The sequence below is a fragment of the Argiope bruennichi genome, chromosome X2, assembly GCF_947563725.1.
Source record: "Argiope bruennichi chromosome X2, qqArgBrue1.1, whole genome shotgun sequence".
Taxonomy (NCBI): domain Eukaryota; kingdom Metazoa; phylum Arthropoda; class Arachnida; order Araneae; family Araneidae; genus Argiope; species Argiope bruennichi.
Window position 1 is genome coordinate 11,901,178 of NC_079163.1, and position 21,474 is coordinate 11,922,651.

Genomic DNA, 21,474 nt, shown 5'->3' on the forward strand with positions numbered 1-21,474 from the left:
GTTCAAAGTCTATTAATTCTCGTCATCCGGACATGAATCAAATACAAATGGAAGCCCTGTCCATTTTGTATGCGATACTACTGCTATCTACGAATTTGCCTATTACTATCCTAGACTTTCGTTATCACTATTTATATACATAAACGGCTTTATTTCAAAGCATTGTTCCGAGTTATCTAAGAAAAACATCTTATTTTACTTTAATTTCTTCAAACCTATAACCATTTAAAATTTTACTTTCCTTTTCATCACTTATTGTCAATTTTCAAAACTAATATGCTTCTATCTTTTAATTGAAATTTTTTTCTTCCTTAGTGTTATTTATAAATATAATATGTGCTAAAATATTTAAGAAATACACATACACAAGTCCAATTCGCTTTCAGTTTTTTTTTTTTTTTTTTTTTTTTTTTTTTACTAGCATCGTTTAAGATATGCTACGAATTAGCAGAGAAGCACACTTCACTTCAATGCAATCGAATTCCATATTAAAAAGATCTTTTATTTACATGCCATAGGAGTTGTACACTCCTTTAAAGAAGGGAGGGGATATTCCACAGAACGTACATCAAGAAAAGTATATGGAGAGATCATTCAGTGACAGATAATCGAACATAAAGAGATAAATACCAGCGTCAATATGATCAAAAGCTCATTCAAAATTGTGAATAATCTGAGGTAAGATGGTTGTTTTATTGCCATTATTTTTAAATGGTGCTCTCTACATCCAAGATAAATGCCCCCCCCCACTTCTTTTCATTTAACCCTGTCAAATAAGTAATAAGAATTCAAAATCAGTATAAAATGTTAAAAAATACAAATTTTTGATTAAAATTGCAAAATAAGTTAACTAGTAATTAATACAGGAAGCTTTTTCTCAGACAGCTAATATTTTTATTCTATTGTATGCAATGCACACAGAACACATAACAAAATTGCAATCTGATGAAGCATTTACAAAATTGAAATATTGTTATTCACTACAGTTTATACAGGTTTATTCTACAGTGAAAAGAACATGATAATGTTTACTATTTTTCGTGTGAAAACAAAATCGGCAATATAGCACCTACTAAAGTAGCAAAGATAATTGCATTTTCCCATAATGAAAAAAAATAATATTAAAGTTAAAATTAATGTACTAAAAAAAATAATAATCCACAGTAATTTAGAAAAATAATATGATTTTACAGTTTCTTTTATACATTTATTAAGTTAGAAACCAATGAATTTTAATATTGCTATATTCACAAACAACTATCACAGAATCAACTTAATGGTGCAGACATCAATATAGCTGTTTAACTAGAAATACACACCACAGTTATCAACAAATATATACTGAATTTAATATGAGTAATAAATCTTTATGACACATGACTAAATAATTATATTAACATATTTGCTAAAGAAATATTTCAGGAAATTTGTCTATTTTTAAATTACCAATGTTAGTACTTTCGTACATTGTAATACATTGATAGTAAAAATTTTGAAGTAAATAAGATTTAACATATTTCATTAACAGCCTTTTTTTAAAAATCGAGATGGTACTATTAAGGAAACTTTATAAATTATAGGTTTAAAAATTAAAATGCAAGGTACAATGAACTTTTTGTAACATTCTCCAATTAAGTCAAAAATGAGTTAAATTCCGAAAATAATACTTTCACATTCATAATAAATTATAAAGATAACAGTTTATAATACTAAACAATTTATAAAATCCATAATAGGAAATTTTCGGCTACCTAGTGAAAAAGCAAAAAGGCAGTGATTTATAAAAAGAAATATATATATTTTTAAATGCACAGCCTCTTTCTTAAGCTGGTTCTAATAATCTGAAGATGAAATTATGTGAATTATTTAGCAAAATATGAAACTGTTACAAATAGTAACATCTTACCCTGCATATCGTTTTAATTTACTCTAGAATATTAAATCCCAATAAATGAATGAATGTCACTCTCTTTCAAAAAACTGACTAAACAACAAAAGATACGATTTTCTTGTCAAGAAAAGTCATAGCTGTTGCATAGTCACAGCAATTAAATATTTAAAGAAAAGCAGTATTCATGAAACATTATTTTTGCAAAATTGTTAATATTTAATAAATAATGATCTAATTTTGAATTATATTTGCACACAATAAATTAAGTAGATGCATTTCAAATAGTATTTTCACATGATTTCATAACAAAAGAAATTCCATAGTTAATACAGAGAGAAATATCAATCATGACTTTTAAAAATTTGCATCATGAAATAAAGAAATATGAATTACATTAAAAACATACATTGAAGTCGTCTTTAATAAACTTGATATCTGAGAAAAACAATCTACAGAAGAACTGTAATTGCCAAAATTTTGCATAGCAAAGTATATATTTCAAATAAATCATTTTTTAAAACAAAAATTCACCTAATTTTTTATAGTTAGAGAAAATACTGAAAATTAACACATTTAGAATAATATACCACATATCTACACTGACTGAGAAAGACTAGAATAGCATTTCAGTTTCACAGCAATAAAACACAATCAAACATTATTGACAAAAATAACTTTCAAAGGGAAAAAAAATCATGAGCATTATTTATAATTAAAGTAACAAAAAATAGAGAATATTTTTTCATTTTAAACAAATACATGCTTTAATTTACAACTCTTTGAGTATCTGACTGATATCAGATTTTAAATATGCATTATGAGTATTTTTATTTGGATAATATTGAAATGATCACCAATATCTCAGTTATTGTTTAATGAGGTAGACCTGCTAAATAAGTCTAAACATGATGACTTATTACATTTCTATTTCATGCAACACATGAGACATTACTGACAGTAATTAAAAAAATTATTTTCAACAAACAAGTCTGATATATTTTTAAAAGGAAAATTCACTAGTAATTTTTTAGTGAAAAAAGTCATTATGGAACTTTTATAAGGATACGAATTCTCGTACTACAAATACATAGTTTTTAAAAAGTTGAGAATATCAAATCAACACAGTTACATTCAATTAATTTTTCACATCAGGAATTTCCCCTCCCTTCGATTTCAACTTCCAGGCAAGTAAACTTGAAAATGAGCTTTCAAAATGTAATCACAAATTACAATGTTCCTTAAGATTAATATTAGCACACTCCATTCATTTTCTTTCTCATTAGCAAGAAAAATCTAAATCGTGTATAATTTAAAATCAACAATATACCTATATTTTGAAAGAGAATATTTTCCTTTAACCAAGAGTAATCGAGTAAGTCAAATTATTGCATTTTCACAATTTTCCATGTTTTATAAATCAGAACACGATAAACTTAACATCCTTTTTCTTTCATCATGAAAATTACAGACTATGTATTTCAATCAGTACAATTTCTTCTCAAAGAATCTAGCATATTGAGACAATAGAATCTAATCATAACAACATATTTTAATGAAATGAACAATTTATTATCTAACAACAAAGCTTATAATGACTTAAGCATTTTAAAATATAATAATCTAGACTAGGCAAGTACTTCATAAATAATATTAAATAAAAATGGTAAACATATTTATTTGTTACTACTGGTTTTAAATTTTTCTGAAATTTAAGCCTGATTAATTAGTAAATAATTAGACATACAAATGTTTTTCTTTGGAAATTTATTTTTTTGGAGAAATATTAAAATCGAACACAGAGTAGCAAATGAACTTTAATATTCATCAGTCATTTGAAAAAAAAAAAAAAAAAACTAGTAAGTCATATAAATGATACACTTGATTGGATAATTGGATAACAAATAATTTAGGGAGGAATGATAATACTTTTTAAAAGATGAGAACTTGAACAGTTAGTACAGTCACTAAAGACCTAATTAAAACAAAGTTTCAACAACGCTACAAATGTAATGGGAATGAAGCAGCATCACAAAAACTACTCAATTTCTAATAGTAGAAAACATTCAAATCTAACATCCAAAAGGCTGTTAAATCATTGATTATGTAAGTTTTTGTAAAGGAAAACATTAAAATGAAATCAGTTGAAAACTTTTATAAAACAACTTATATGAAAATGGAATGAAAAATTTAAATAAAAAATAAAAATTACTTGAGTATTTATACACACCACCCTACTAAAGGATAGCTTAATTCTAGAAACTTTTTAAGCAATTACAAAGTTGCAGGTTTTCTAATTCTCAAATCAACACGGCAGTATAATTATAGATTTTTTATAACAGCTGCACAAATTAAAAGGCCATAAAAATCATTATTTATGACGCACACAAAAACAACTACTAATTTATTCTACCACAAAAATTTCTTTTAAGAAAGATATAGGTATCCTAAACACTATCACATTAAATCTATCTAAAAGAAACTTCAAAAAAAAAAAAAAATGAATCTTCAACTTGAAGTATTGTGTTCCACAGAATTCGAAGGGTAGATGCCAACTAAAATAAAATGTTTTTGCTGACATAATCTAAAAATAATATTTCTCATGAAAGTAAAAGTTGCTAAATTACATAAGTTTATTTCTTCATTGAGGATTTAAAGTTATAATAAGAATTCATAAGGTAACTCACAATTATTTAAGAATTCATGAAATTTTAAACATATACTGATTGGAATCTTATGAGTAAGAGATAGCCAACCAGAACAACTCTACAACAAAACATCTGGGTTAAAGAAACTTATAATATTTAACTGAATTTTCATCTGGGATTAATCATTCTGGAACTTAACAAGTTACAACAGAGTATTTTAAACATAGATCATAGTAACATAAATTGAACATCACAATATATTTACTATACATAATTGCACTAACAGACTGTAATCATGTAATTTCATGAGATTTTCTAATCTTCAAAAACATCTAAGCAGTCTCTACATAAAGATTTCATTAATAAACAGATACGTATAAGCATTTGCATTGTACAATAGATCCTTACAATATTATCAATTTAATCGGACAATCAATTTGAATGTGTCACTGATAAAATAAGACCTCATTTACAGAATGAGTATTTAAGCAAGTTAATTTAATTTATTACACAATATATGCGATCAAAGAAATTTGAAACTATTACACCCACTTAAATTAAACTAATGGTATATCAACTATTTCATTGAATCTTTATTTTCATTGAAACTTTAATCTAAGTCAATTACAAAAATTACAGTACAATATAAGAAAATATGAGGGTGCAATAGGCGAAATATGTTTATGAAAATTACAAAAATAGTAAAATTACCTCGGAGCATTATAAATAAGATATTCAAAGCCTTCAGGTTTTAAAAATTTACAATTTACATAAAGCTTTTGCAACACATTTTTCAACACAGCAATCTATCACAGACAACAGCGATTCTGTAACAACTATACCTACAGCTATTCAATGAGCAAAACACATTTTGCTCCAACAGAAAAGTTTTGAAACTTTAAAATCAAAACTACTTCCAATTTAAAAAAATACATTACACGTAAATACACATACACATATATATTTATATCAATACAAGTTAACACAGCACAAAACATAACATCAATTCTGCTAAGGTTGGAAAATACTTAATACACTTTGGGGAAATTTCTATTATATAAACAGAACATGCAATAATTTAGAAGTTAAACATCAATAGATAAAGATAAGCAAATTCCTGGGACTAAATATAACATGCTCTTGGCACTAAAAGCGGATTACATAATACAAAGACTTTTAACAAGCATGCTCTGGCATGGAATATAATGCCACAGGAAAATACTTTATATGAGTTTGCCATTGGGAAGTAAGCTGAAAGAATTTCACACCACTCCACTCAACTCCATCGATAGTCACTTTTAGCGGAGTCTGCAAAGTACGGCAAGAACATATAAGTCTATGAATGCCTTCGACTTGCTGATAACGATTATCCAGTTCCTTTTCTTTTTCCTTTTTCTTTCCTAAACGCATTATCTTTTGTTTCTTTTCTTTCGTGACATAGGTAAGTGTAAGGGATGAAGTACCTGAATCAGCAGAGCTACTTATTCTTGAGATATGAAGAGTTCTGAATGTTGTTTTCAAGCTTAATTTTGAAGTTTCACTCTTTTTATTAGCCTCTCCTTTTTGTGGTAGAATCCAATAGTCTAGCTGAAGATCCATTGTTTCTCCGGAAGTTGATACTGAAGCAGTTATTGAAGAATTAGTTCCAAGAAAAGCACTAGAAATACTCGGTGAACTGGGCGGTGTTGTACTTTCACGAGGTCCTTTTTCAGTCACATTACAAGGAGGAGAGTTGCCTGGGACAGTTAAATTTGCTGACATTTCTTCAGAATCTATTGATGTGGTTTGTGTTATGCCTTCCATCATGCCAATTTTTACATCGGTAACAAAAGGAATAAAAATTTGAGATGATTCATCATCAGAACTCTTTTCCTTGTATGTCACCATAGCTTCAGCTATTGCCATCTGCCACAAAAAAGATGCATTATTAATATAATGTAAGATTCGTTCGACAGTAATATGTATTTCGGGTGTCGTCGAGGCTTCACTACAATGATCAATAAGATCTTTCCATGAGCTATCCATGAACATATTCAAATATGTGTTATCAACACTACTCAAAGATTTAGCAACAGAACTACTGGTAGATAAAGGAACAATACAAAATTTTACATAAGTCTGCCATTCCGATGGTTTTGAAGAAAAATGTTCAACGTATAAGCGTAAAACAGAACTAAAAAAACTATCTTGCCCTAGAATACCAATTTTAATAGTTTGCGGTGCACGAGAATTGCAGTTACAAAATTTTTGTATTTTGTTCATTAGACATGAAAACGAAGCTCTTAAATCCGAATTAGAAAGAATTGTTATTACATTTTCATCCCTATCTAACAGTTGAACAGCTAAACAATTTCCAACCACATCTATAGCATTGACAACAATTACATGATCTGGTATGGAATCATCAGAAGGGAAAATTCTAGCTAGTTGCTCTAGAACTGTTTTCTGAGGACTGCATTCTGAATCTTTCGAAGTGGACTTTTCACATAATTTCTCTTTACCCTCTTTAGAGCTGGATGATCGTTTGTCTTTTGATGCATTTTTCTCTCTCGTAAATAATCGAGTTTTCTTTTCCTTTTCAGTGCTGGACTGCATGAAAGCCTTTTTATCATCCATTGTTAATGACTTAGGTGGACTTGCAGTTTGACTAGTATCAGTATTTTCTTGGTCAGTTCCAGATTCATGATTATCATCAGTTTTTCGAGAACTGTCATCACTTATCATTGGCATACTTGTTTTGTCTAAAGCAGTCAAGGTTCCAGATGAGAAAAAGGGCCTTAAACTAGGCTTTGGAGTGGAAGAAATACTGATATCATCAACATCTGGACCACTATCACTCATACTTTCAAGTTCATCAATAAGATCTTCAAATTCTTGGGGGTTTTGAGAAATAAGCTCCTGTTCAAGCTCTTCTTGATATTGTTCTGAATCGGATACCTCAGCTTCAGGTATTCTGAATTTCTTAAGTAAGGCAATAATTTTTTGTTTAATATTTCTTTCTGCCGGATCAGGACGTTCTCCAGAGGATTGAAACATTTTTGGATTTAAAGATTTTCGAAGATGGGATCGATGACTTAAATTTCCAGCGGCTGCTGTTTCCTCTACAACAGCTTCACTGTCACATCCATCTTCATTGGAAGTATACTCTTCTTCTTCATCAGAAAAATTATCAACTTCTGCAACTCTTTCAATGCCTCTTAGTACTTTTTGTCTATCAGCTTCTTCATGGTCCACAGGTTGACTAGAAATGGCATACATAAAAATTTTAGCAATAATTTCACTTTTCTCTTTATTGTTAGAATGCAATTCCAATTCTTTGTCCATAGGTCTTTGGAGAACTTCGGCCATGTTAATTACGCCTCCAGCTAAAGTTTTGAAGCCAAGAATAGCTCGATTTTTATAGCGCTTCCTTCTTTGAAGCATTATTTGTAAATTATTTCCACTACGCTTAAGAAAATGTGGATACTGTAAGGAGAATGTCAAATCTAGCTCAGTATCAATAAGGCCATTATTAAGTACCATTATCTCATTCGATCGCAGTATTCTCTTAGAGCTTTGCATCTTAACGGCTATTATAACAGAATTCATATCCCCAACAACAGGTTTCAAAAGAATAAGCCTAGTCAAATTTAGTGTACATAATCTAGGAATACAGTTTGGAGGTGTTCGATCAACTTCCCATGCTGCAAATAGCTTCATAGGAACAGGTTTCCCCCACACATTGGAAGGCTTGTTTGATTTTTCAGCCATTTTAAAATTTTATAATCTAACAATTACACATATATGAGTATATATATATATATATAGAGTAACGGAAATAAAACTTAACAGAGGAGTATCTTGTGTTGATAAAAAAAAGGAAACAACATGTGTGGACAAAAAATGAAAAATAAATAATGGAGTTAAGAAATATATACACTCAGAAATATATTACAGAAATTTTCTAAATTGTATAAATACAATAAAATTTAAATATCACTTTATCTGAGACAAATCCACAATATTAGAAAACTACAGTAGTAAGAGCATTGTTTTGAGTCGGAATAGCCCACATAAATGAGTATTTTAAATGTTCAAGATTTCTGTTAGCTATTTCCTTTCTTTAAGAGTTCCATATATACTATACAAAGTTGCTTTTCATCAAACAACCAATGCTTGTTAACTGATGCACTTGACAGCGATCCCATTTATGTAATAATACATCTGCAAATAAAAATGCATAGATTCAAAATCTGAAATTAAAAACACAAATGGTTGCATTCCAGCAACAGTTTTTTTTTTTTTTTTTTTTTTTTTTTTTTTTAAGAATTAAAAAAAAATTACCTAACCCAGAATCTTGCATGAATTGGCTTACAGCAACTTTAATCTGACACATATATTTAGATTTCATATTCTGAAAAAAAAGTAGAAAGTGGTCTAAATAACATAGAAGTACCTAAAATTTAAGCAGAAGGTTTAGATTAAACAAAGCTGAAACATTAAATTTCTTACATGATCAAATTAAAATTAAGGACAAAGGAAAGGAAATAATTACTAAGTTTTCTTGGGGGAAAATCTTGCAAAAATCAATAATAGTTAATATAAATTTGAATAACAATCAAAACAAAATAAAACTCAGTACATGCATGTTCGAATTTCATTCACCTTAGTTTGTATTGTGTACCATTGTTACTTCTAATTAATTAAAAAAGCTAGCGAAATTTTTCTATGTTTTGGTGATAGCTTCTGAAAATATTATCACACAAAAATATATTTTACATCATCATAGAATTCCAAAAATTATTTTTTAAAGGAAATAAATTCAACTATCATGAAATATTTCCATTAAAATTTTTTGAAAATATATTTTAAATTATGGTTTGCAACTATAGTTTTTATTGCTGAAACTTGCATCAAACTTACTTCATTTTTTCACTAAATCTTTAAATTAATTGTCCGTCTTTTGTTAAAAAATATCTTTACATCCCAGATAACTTCTTTAATCGAGAATTTTATTATGCTATGAAAAATGAAAGTATAGAATGTGATTTTTGATTTTACAAATATTTTTCTCATTCTCAGTGTGAGCAACTTTTAGGTATGGTAATTTTTTTTTCAGGAATAGATTTGACAATTGTAGATTTAGTCACCTTATTGCACTAATTAATAAATTTCAAGAAAATATAACTACACAATTATTTTGCAGAACCAGCCAAGTGAAAATTATCAGAGTTAATGAATGTTTAATATTCCATTGCATTATAAATAATTTCTTATACTTTAATAATTCATTATGAGCTTATATTATAGATCTAATATTTTAAATTCAAAGAATCTGTATTTTTTTATATAAATTTATTTATCTTAGAACTAGGCAAACAAAATTTAAAAAACTGCCTGTAGGTATCTTTAGCTTAGTTCTAGGCAAATGCCTACTTGAAAATTTGCCACTGGATTTGTCAAGTGATATTTATTTAATACACTAAATATTTAGAATAATTTCATATTTTCAAAAGCTACACACATTTTTAATTGTGCACTTTATTAGATAATGGCAACTCTCTTTACTTTAAGAGTTAATACCTGAAACTATTATTCAAATTTTTTCATTCAAGCAATGCAATTAAGATATAATTATATAACTTCTAATTTCATATAAATTGAATTATTGTATTAACCATTAGAAGAACATACAACTTTAATGGCAGTAAAAGAAACCATTATTATTTTTTTTTCACCAAGAATGTAACATTTTTAGATATTTTACAGCTTTTTGATATTACTGGTTTTTGCCCCTTGTTTTTACATTTTCTCTTATAATTAGCATATGATAATTTATAATGCTGCAGAATTATATTTGATATGCGACTCATTTTCTATGTAGACAAATAATTTAGAGGGTTGTTGTAACTTTTTATATTCTATCACATTTTATAGTGAGTTGCAGTAGAATTCATATGGTTCTTTAACTTGATGCTTCTTAACCTATGGATGTTTCTACTGTTTGAAGAGTGTCATTAAAATTCAAGTACTTGATAAGTATAAGGCATTTCATAAGATGTTTACTTTGATTACGAGTAACAGCACTTGTAGCAATTAATCTACTATTCAACTTTTCAGCATAATTTGTTTAAATATCTATTTAGTAACAAATTAATTAATGTAAATTATTACATTTTCAATTAAATTCAAATTTGACCAAAACAAAGAGTAATGTTAAATTAATTTCTTATTTTTCAGAAAGTCATACTACTAGTGCATTTTTAACATTTAAATGTAAAACCCTACTTCACAAACTTCATCAGCTGCATAACATTCAGTTCATATTCCTTTCTATTTGCTTATCAAAATTTAATTCATATAGTTATATGTTTTTATTTCACACTTTTTTTCTTTATAATTTGCAATTTACTTCTTAGAAGTTGGTAGCAATTAATGCTTTCAGCTCACCAAAAGTTATACAAGTTCAACAGCTAAATTAAAATTAGCTGGATTATGAAAATTTGATGGGTGAATCAGTTGGTCGCTGAAGATAGATAATTAGTAACATGTCAATCACACTAGTTCAGAATCATATATTATTATATAGATTTAACTGCAGTATCAGTTTAGCATTAATTTAACTGAAATGACGGATTAAGCGAATTACAGTATAAAGACAAGCAGGCAGGCATGGCGCTGTTTTAGTAAAATCTCTGGATGCCATTTTATGTATGAATGCTTTTGCATATGGAACACGTAATTAAAAAAAATAAAATAAAAAAGATTGCATGTTAGGGATGTCTAGAGGAGCTTAAATATGGTGCAATGTTGTTATAGTATTTTTTTATATTTTTTTATGAGAAATATATATGAAAAAAATGTCAGGATATTTCCTCAAGATACTGCATTCGTCTAACACTTGCCTTCAAAAATATGGTAAATACTTCAAACGAATAAAATTAATTAGCTACTGGAAAGTGGTGGCAAGAAGGGATTAAAAAAATTTAGGAAACAATCATTCAAATGTATTTTATTTATTGATTTGTAAATTTATGATATTTTAAATATTAATCATCCATGTCATGATTTTACACTGAAATTATTTAATATTAGTATAATTTAAAATTAATATATTTGAAAAACTCTATTTTAATGTTCTTTGTTTTATTGATGACATTTTTTTCAAAATCTCGATACCTAGATAAAGTAATTATACATTTTAAGTGCAGAAATATTTTTTAACATGAAGTGATCCTTTTTGCACCCTCCCTATCATCTCTTCCATTACACCCTGGCAACAATATCACTCAGGACAGAACATTGTTACTGTTAAGCAACCATTCAATTGTAATTAATCTAATGATCAATAAATATATGTTATAATTTTAGCAAGAATGCCTTATACTGCCATCTATAAAATTCCGTAAAACCTTGTCTACCACTATACCACAACAGAAGCATGTGCCCAAAACAAAGAACAATAAAAAGACTCAAATTTGCAAATATTTTGTTTTATTCTAAACCTACATGAAGTCTTATTTATACGAAGGGAGCAATATATAGGTTTTTGATAGTTTAACTGTTATTATTTTTCAATAAATACACATACAAATAAAAGTATTTAGAGTTCTTAGTCTGCGAAATAATTCATTTAATTTGACAAGGATTCTTTTCTAAAAAACAGCAAAAATACTGAGGGAAAAATTATCATATTAACAGCTAGAAATAAAAATGATGAAAGACTGGACGGTTTTCTATATTTGCATATACTGAGTTAGTTTTTAAATCTTTTGATCCAAAACGTCTCATTTCATATATAAGGATTTTTCAACAGGCAGAATTTTTGAAAAGAATAAAAACTGCAAGCTGGCACTGAGAAATTGGAAGAGGTAACAATTATAAATATGTAATCAGGTTTTTTTTTTAAATGAAATCTGTACATATTAAAAGGAGACATATTTGAAAATTGATTGAAATATTTTTAATTTTTTAGATTATGAGAAATACTTTTCAGATACTTTTTTGAAGGTCAATATCAATAATTTACAACACAATCGTGTTCCCTTTGTTATTATTAAAATTTTAAAATTATAAATCATTCTGTACTTTTACAACAGCTTTTTGATATAACTGCTTTCGACAAACAACTCAAGTTGTGCCAGAGAAATAAGAAGTTCGAGTCAAAATTGAGAATAAATCTAATGAAAAAAAAATTCATTGTAAAAGAGGGAAAAATACAGTAACATATGTGATTCATATACATATATTACAATAAAAAAACAGTTCAACATAAAATGTTAAACTTTTTTCAATGACCCTATATTCTATTATAATAAAAGTTCATCAATGATCTCCACATATTTAATGCTAGAGGATGTTTTTTAATGTTTTTATGATTTAACCGTGAATTAGATATGCATTTTAAAATTAAATTTACTAAACTGCAACTATCTGCTTTACTGGGATTTGAAATGAGAAATATTTCTGATTTAGAATATGTTAGTGCAGCTATAAAACCTAGTTAGTCCAAATATTAAATATCTAAAACATAAAAACAATTTCTGAAATCACCGCCACCATCCCATTTAAACGACTCAATCAGACAATTTAGTAGTATACAGAAACAAGTAAGGAGGTTGCTTGTAAATATAGTAATAATAAGCTAAACATCACTACAGCATTACAGAGTTCTCACTCACATAAAAGAAAAAAAACAAGGATCTTTTGAGTAGTTTCTTGAAACTGAAGGACATATAATTCCATATTTCAGGAGGAAAATTAAATATTTAAATTAAACATTTGTTACCATTAAAGTTCAAATGCACCATTACTCTCTTATTTATTACTTCTGGATACTTAAATGAAGAGTACTAAAAACCCTCCTTATATTCATCGCATAGCTAATAAGTCAAAACTTAAAATTCAAAATGAGCTTCAAGATCACAGTGTAGGCACCCTTATTGTTAACAAAACATGGCTGCAACTACTAAATGCTAGTTTTACAAATTGTCCCTAAGTGCTCAGAATTGTAGACACATTTACACTTTAGCTTAAACTAAATTCATTTTTTAAAAAAAAAATGCTAAACTTACCAGAATTTAACCTCACTTTTAACCACTGGTAACCAAAACAAATGGGAAAAGATAAGAGAAATATGAATCAACAAACATTTATTTACATTCAAACGAATTGCAAACAGTATCACCTCAAAATATTTTAATTTTACATTTTAAAGTGCTCTGTTAAATCCTAAATTCTTAAAAATTCTTTATTCTGCTATGCAATGAAAATTTCTATTCTTCACTGCCTTTTCAATTACTTCTTCAGAGATTTCTGCATTTCAGAAACCGTTTCTTCAATTCTCACTGTTCTTTTTATATTAAATCATTTAGTTCATCTGTAATTCGTTTGCTTATTTTATACTTTTCATCACATTGGTAATTTTTGGAAATGGATGCTTATTATTACTATATTTGGAGTAATGGATGGTAATTTTTACTCATCCATGTTTTTGTTTCAATATATTCAGAGTGGGCATTTTCCGCAGATTAAGTTGTTCCACGAGTCAGAAATTATGTATTCTACTAGGTTTTTGCAACATGCAACATACCATTCCAGTGATTTAAGCTTGGTGACCATATTAGGTATCAAATGCTTGTTTGCGAAATGAGAAATCGTGAGATGCCAGAAATTTTTGAAAAGTTATATACTTCACATGGCCAGACTATATAAGGCAAATGCTGTTCTACTTTATTTTCAATTTGCTGAGCTACTGAATGTGACAAAATCTAGTGAACTCTGTGATTTGTGCAATTATAAAGTTATAATATGCACTGTACTGAAATTTAGTTATAAAAGAATACTTCACACATTTAGCATTGCTACTTTTTACTATAAATTAAAATTGTTTTAATTCAAGCAACCCACTGACCATTTGCACCTTTTCTAAAAGTGAAAGATGTCCTATATCTTGTCCAAGTGATAGTATTATCAGAATTTCTAAAAAGAATTTTGATCTTCTAAATATTTAGATAAAAACTTTGACTCTCTTCTTCAATGTTACTTTAGATTCCTCCAGTTTAGCTGCATCACCAGCCACATCATTTTAAAAAAATGTTAAATTCTATTAAAATAGAACTCCCCTATTCTCTTACACAGGGTGCATAGTGAAAACTGCAGCAAAAATTAAGTGCTTTTAAGCACCTTAGCCAAAAAAATTAAACATCTTTGCACATGTATGCATATGTAATTCTGCATTTTTTTAATGCAAATGATATTTTCTATTTTATAATAATGCATAGTTTTTATCCAAAAAAAAATTTAAATATGTAATTTTAAAATTAATATTTATTCCTGTATTTGCACATCTTTTACTGTAAAACAAATTATGCCTTTTTGGTTTTGACAAAAACATAAAACTCAAAGAAAAAAATAATCAACACCAAAAAATTATACCAACTTTTATAAGATTAACAATAAAGATCTCTGATCTTTTCAACTTTTCTTAAAATTAACAAAATTATTTAGATGGATACATCATTTCTGAAAATGTCGATACTAATGTAGAAGCATCGCATGACCAAAAACTTTGTATTTGATTTTTATATGCGATAGCAGGATAAGATTCAACATGGCTGGGATGGAAAGTGTAAATTTCTTCCTGCATTAATTCACTATATTAAATAATTTTATTTGCAGTCTTATTGTTCTTAATCTTATAAAACCAAAACATTCCAGAATGACTACCATCATAAGTCTGACAAAACTGCTATGAAATTGAGGACAGAACAAAGCTATGTTTGAAATGTATTTTTTAGATCATTTCTTTTAACCTGTTAACTGAGCATATTTCATCATACATGAACTACTACTGCAATGGGCATGACGACATTTTTCAACATGGAAATTTGCTGAATGTGATATTACTTATAATTATGAAGGAGAAAAGTCCCCATTGTGAAATGAGTTAAGCAAAAATTTATTCCCCAGTTAATAGATTAATAGAAAAGAATAGTAGTATTCAAAAATGGTCAGACTATATGAAAACTGTTTTATCACTTTTTACTTCTGAAGTTTAATAAAGGTATTTTTTTAACAGTCTGACAATTTAATAAAAACCTGCTTTTTAACCTATATGCAATATATTATATATATATATTTTAAGAAAAGCTGAATATGTTTTAACAAGTCCTAGTCATAAATAAGGGAAACTCATTCATGAAGCTAAAAATAAACATCAGCTCCATAGTTAGAAGCACAATTTTTTTTTTTTTTAAATGCCAGTTGAAACGTTTTTTAAATTTACCTTTTGAAGGCAGCACCAGACAATATATTGCATTGCTTCAAACTTTAACAAAACTCATCAAAATAAAGAATCTTATTCAATGAACGGATTAAAATTTTTTAATTAGCCATGCAAATATAAGCACAATCCATAAGGACACTTAATAACAGCTTTTTTTTTTATAGAAATCATTCATGCTATCTGTTTATAACAGTTCAAATTGTTAGTTTTATCATTAATTTCTAATTTTATAAACGAGAATTTATAAAATGCCATTCAATCAAAACTAAGAAAAATATAAAAAGCATGGAATTCCTATTATAGTACATAAAACTATAAAAAGAAAGAAAGACAGAAAGGAAAACTATTTTGCATGGAGTAGATTCTGCTTTAGACTTAAACCTAAAAATAATTAGTTTTACAGAATTAGCACATTCATTTTCTTATTTTAAGTACTTATTATTTGCACAATTATCAGCATATTCTTCATTTATTAGCATCATTCAATTTTATTCTGCACATGTGATAAATTATTAATATTTTAAAATATCGTTTAACTATTTGTAATAGATTAAAATAAAAGGATTAGATAAAAATTTGAAGTAATACATTAAATAAAATGTAATTTTATAATCTCAAAAATAATGGTTTACAAGTTCTACAGAATGTAATCCAAGTAGATTTTGGGTAAATTTAAATCTGATTGAAGATCACAACTTAATAAAAAAAAATTATATTCTTTTCCAGTTTTGTTTCTGATATTATTGGAAACTGAGAACTTGATAAGATTGAAGATCTTTACATATTTCCTAACTCTTTATTCAATGTAACTAAAAATGGTGTGAAATTTTTATTATGAATTGTTGTTTCTATAATACATCTTAAATATAATGAGATATCAATAACTTCCAACTTGATTGATTTTTAAAAGGAAATGGTCTTCATAAGCAACTAAGAAAATAATATATGAAGTCTACAGAGACAAGATAAAACTATTCATTCAAATGCAGACAGACAACCTAAATGACATAAAAGTTGCAGAAATGTTCGAGGAATAACATTTATTGAGACATCCATTTGAAACTTGGATGTTAACAGCTTATGCATCAAAAACAGAATTATTTCTTTCACATTTATTTTTTGATTCATTAACTCATCAAGGTTATTCAACCAAGGGAAAATTCCCCTTACTCACAGATTCATAAACACAATGAAAAAGAATGATTTAGATGCTATGTGATTTGATTATATTTTTAGAATCGGCATATACAGAAAGAAAATTCCTCATAAATTTATAATATAAGAACAAAGAAAGTTTTGGGACACAAAGCACATTAACAAAATAGGAAAAAATAACAGTGGAACAGAGGTAATTAACAAAAATAAAAACTAAAAAGATATTTAAAAAATTACTTTCCAACTCCTTATTTAACACATAAAAATTCTACACCCATAGAAAATTTGAAAGAGGGGTGGAAGCCCAGAGAACTGGAAAATAAATTGAAAGATTATGTGACCTAGAATACAAATTTATATCTATAGTGAAATGTATTCAAAAGGAAATATCTAAAATTTTAGAGCCTTAGGTTATTGCAAGCAGGCTATTTTCAAGACTCCACAATACATTCTTATTCAAAATGAGATATTTTCTAAAGTTATGCTTAAAAATACCCCCCCCCCAAAAAAAACACATCCATAAATAACAAATCTTTAACCCATGCTGAAATTATTATATTTTTTCAATATTGTAACTAATTATCAAAATGTCTCTGTAAATATCCTGTTAATGAACACAGCATCTAAAAATTCTGCTCTCAAGAGGCAATAGCAAATCTTGCTTTTCTATACACAATAAATAACTCATGTTATCAAGAATGTCATTCATATCTCTCAAAGGAGAAGTCAGAAAAGTTGAAAGACAAAATTTTAATATCTCAAAAGGACGCTTTTTTTCCCCTGTCATTACTTATTATATATATGTTTTAAATTTTTTTATACATTTCAAGCATAGCCTACCTTAATCAATCAGCAATACTATAAATTGCTCTTTTTCCCAAATATAGCCATTTATATTTGGCTAAAGATTGCTTTTAGTTATATATTGGATATCACTCTTTTACTTAACAAAATATCAAATGTTTGTGGTATTATTGAAAATAGCTTTGCAAACTTCATAGTTTCAAAATGTATTTGGCAACATATTAGTAATCTTAGCAATAAATTACCCTACCTCAGAGATATATTCTATAGTCTCATGATTACAGTATTAGAGCTGAAGCGCTGCAATGTTCCTGGTAACTATTTTAAAAATTGGTCTTTCACATTTTTACTTTACTCTTTTTTTTTTTTTAACTCGGAGTTTTATAATCAATAGAAATATAAAGAAAAGAAAAAGAATGAAAATGATGCAACAAATAGGAAATACATAGGAGGACAACAAGAAAAATAAAATCTCAGTACACTAAAAGTTATTCACAGAATACAGTAAAATGGTTTAAATCCAGAGACCTAAATTATTCAATACCAGAGATGGTGTGAAGATTCTATTTGAATCTCTTTTCCATATACGAAATTTTCAGAAATACTATAAATCACCCCCCCCCCCATTGAAATATTAGTTTTTCTTACCCAACAGAAAAATTCTACAGTTCTATATTGAAATCTTTCAATTCAACACATTAAAGAAATTCAATATAAAAAAACTACAATGCCACAACAACAATCCACCATAACATAAGAAATTGTTTGAGAGATTTGAAATCTTGCCCAATATGAATATGAAAAATCACCCTTGCTTGTAAACAGATAAAACACATGCAAAATACATAGTGATTTCTTTTCAAAAGTAATAGATTTAGTTTAATTTAAGCATATATATATATATATATATATATATATATATATATATATATATATATACAGTGGTGGCCAAAAGAGTAGACATTTTTTGAAAGTTTCATACTTTCAACTTTGCGTGCTTGTAGAATATATTAATTTTCACTTAAATAGACATGTTTGTATATCAAAATGAAGGTAATTTAATGTAGAATTTAATAAAAAAAATAGTATTAAAATATCTGTATTACAAAATAAGTTACGCTCATTTTAGTAGAACAAACAAGCACAAATCGTTTTGAATAATGACGTGTTTTGTAATAAAAGCGTACTAGACAATCACAGACACTGTTCTGAGAACCAATCAAATGTCTGTAACTATAGATTAGGTTATTTGGATGGTAAAAGAGTTGTTGTGGAAATATTTTGAAGAATGATGGATTCTAGTACAATTAAATAGAGTATTGCTGTTTTTGAATATTTTAAGTCCTTTTTTTAATTAAACTAACTTTAAACAATGTCACCAACAAGAAGAACTGATTGGACATTTACAAAAAGAAGCTGAATTGTCATATTGAGAGAAAATGGCCCCTCTTATGCTGAAATTGCAAGACAAGTTGGTGGTTCAGTGACTTGTTCTGGTGTACGAAAGTTCTGTTTACGTTATGAAAAAACGAAATCAGTGGAAAATAAGGCCAAATCAGGCCGAAAAAATGCACAAGTGCTACTGCCGATAGAAAAATTAAACAGCTATGCCTTCAAGATAGAAAAATTTCAGCAGATGCCATTAGATGTGAAATGATTGCAGAGGGTATTGCAGTAAGTTCAAGAACAATAAGAAAAAGGTTATCAGGATTTGGACTACAAGCTAGAATTCCAAGAAAAAAACCATATTTAAATCAAAAGCAACGCGAAAAACGAGTTAAGTGGGCAAAAGAACACCTTAAATGGTCAGAAAATCAATGGAAGTAAGTAATCTGGAGCGATGAGACTAAAATATCGCTCTTTGGTAGCGATGGTAGAAAATACGTGAGACGTAGAGTAGGTGAAGCGCTTCATCCTGATTGCATTGAAGCAACTTCAAAAACAACAACAAATGCCATGATTTGGGCATGTATGTCTGCAGATGGTGTGGGCCAAATTCAAGTGATTGATGGCATCATGAATGCCAAAAAATACATCAAAACTGTCCTGGAACCAAAATTGATACCTTCTATCAGGTATTTCTTCCCCAACAAAGCACCATTTATTTTTCAGCAGGATTCAGCTCCATGCCACACAGCAAAGGCATGCAAAGCATGGTTTCAAAATAAAGGCATAGATGTATTACCATGGCCAGGAAACAGCCCTGATCTCAATCCAATTGAAAATTTGTGGCGACGCTTAAAAATTCTTGTACGAAAAATACGTCCATCCAATAAAAGACAACTTATTGAATCTATAATTGATTCGTAGCACCATATGATTACGAAAGACGAACTCCAAACACTCGTTCACTCGAAGAAGACGCTGTGAAGCTGTCTTAAAAAATAAGGGTTATCCTAATAAGTATGAGTGTGTAAGTATCACTTTTAAAAAAATGCAAATCTAAGCTAGATCTTACTAAAATGAGCGTAACTTTTTTTTATAATACAGATATTGTAACACTGTTTTTGTTATTAAATTTTACATTAAATTACCTTCAATTTGATATATAAACATTTGTATTTAAGTGAAAATTAATATATTCTACAAACACGCCAAGTTGAAAAACATGAAACTTTCAAAAAATGTCCACACTTTTGGCCACCACTGTATATCCCATTCTGAAGTAACACAAAGGCTATTTTAGGATGGACAATTTTAAATCAAAATTGGAAGACAGCTAATTCAGAAATTCCATTTTCACACCCTAACAGCTGAAGGATATTGATTATTGGTAGACTTAATATTTACCAGATCCCTATACAGAAAGTGTTTTTGGCAAAATCAACTTTTGAACATGAAATGTTTTAATCCTGAAACTGAGATTTAACCACCGAGATGTAGACAAATGGGTACAAGATACTAAAGTAAACTAAATGAAACACAAAATTTCTCACTATGTGCAAATTTGATTTGGACAGTTTAATATACATAACATGATTTGAAATTTATCTGTACTTCTGCTCTGTAAAAATTTCTCCAAACTGAAAATACAGCTTCCAGTGCGATAATTTTTGAGGTTTTTACTACCTTTTCCAACAAATCTTAAAATCACAAATAATTAACTTACTTAAGAGCATAACTCAAGATAATTTTTTTTATATTACTGCCTTTCAGCTGACAATTAAAAATAATTTGATTTCTAAACATTTAAAATCAGATTATTTCAGAATTTCTACTTGAACTCAATCACCCCTCCCAATATTTAATTTACAAAAATATTAATTTGTAAGGCTAAACCTGAAATACATCATAAATCAGTAAGAATCAATTACATTTATTACACTCAGCTTGGTTCCATCTAATTTCGTAAGTTCATGTCCCATTTTAAAGCTAAATAAAGGTAATCAGATGACTTAGTAATTATGAGGAATTATCATGTCACAAAAACAACATCTATGCAGCATGCCATTCTTTAAATTTCAAGCCAATGTCGTTATGAGAATATTCAAGCTGCCAAAAGTTCAAATTGAACAACTGTTTTGAAATGCAATCCTTCAATTAGAAACTAAAAATCTATTATGAGACTTAAAGTTATGCTTTTTTGAAGGTAATGACTTCATTTATGCTTTTTTAGAAATATGCACCACTAAATATAACACAATATTTTCTTTTAGAAACAAAAAATGACAGTAAAAATTTAAAACCTCCTTTCTGAAGTAAAGTTCTTTTCT

General features: G+C 27.9%; 1 protein-coding gene across 3 annotated transcripts in view; it reads right to left on the reverse strand.

The window, feature by feature from the left end:
* Positions 1 to 890: 890 nt before the first annotated feature.
* LOC129960173 (phosphofurin acidic cluster sorting protein 1-like) overlaps positions 891 to 21,474 on the reverse strand; it is a 28,032-nt gene continuing 7,448 nt past the window's right edge. For all 3 annotated transcript variants that reach the window (XM_056073379.1, XM_056073377.1, XM_056073378.1), the window contains 2 exons: positions 8,860 to 8,929; positions 891 to 8,739 (listed from right to left, as the gene is read on the reverse strand). In XM_056073379.1, the coding sequence (XP_055929354.1) occupies positions 5,713 to 8,286 (2,574 nt within the window). In that variant the 5' untranslated portion in view covers positions 8,287 to 8,739; positions 8,860 to 8,929 and the 3' untranslated portion in view covers positions 891 to 5,712. The remainder of the gene's footprint in view (positions 8,740 to 8,859; positions 8,930 to 21,474) is intronic.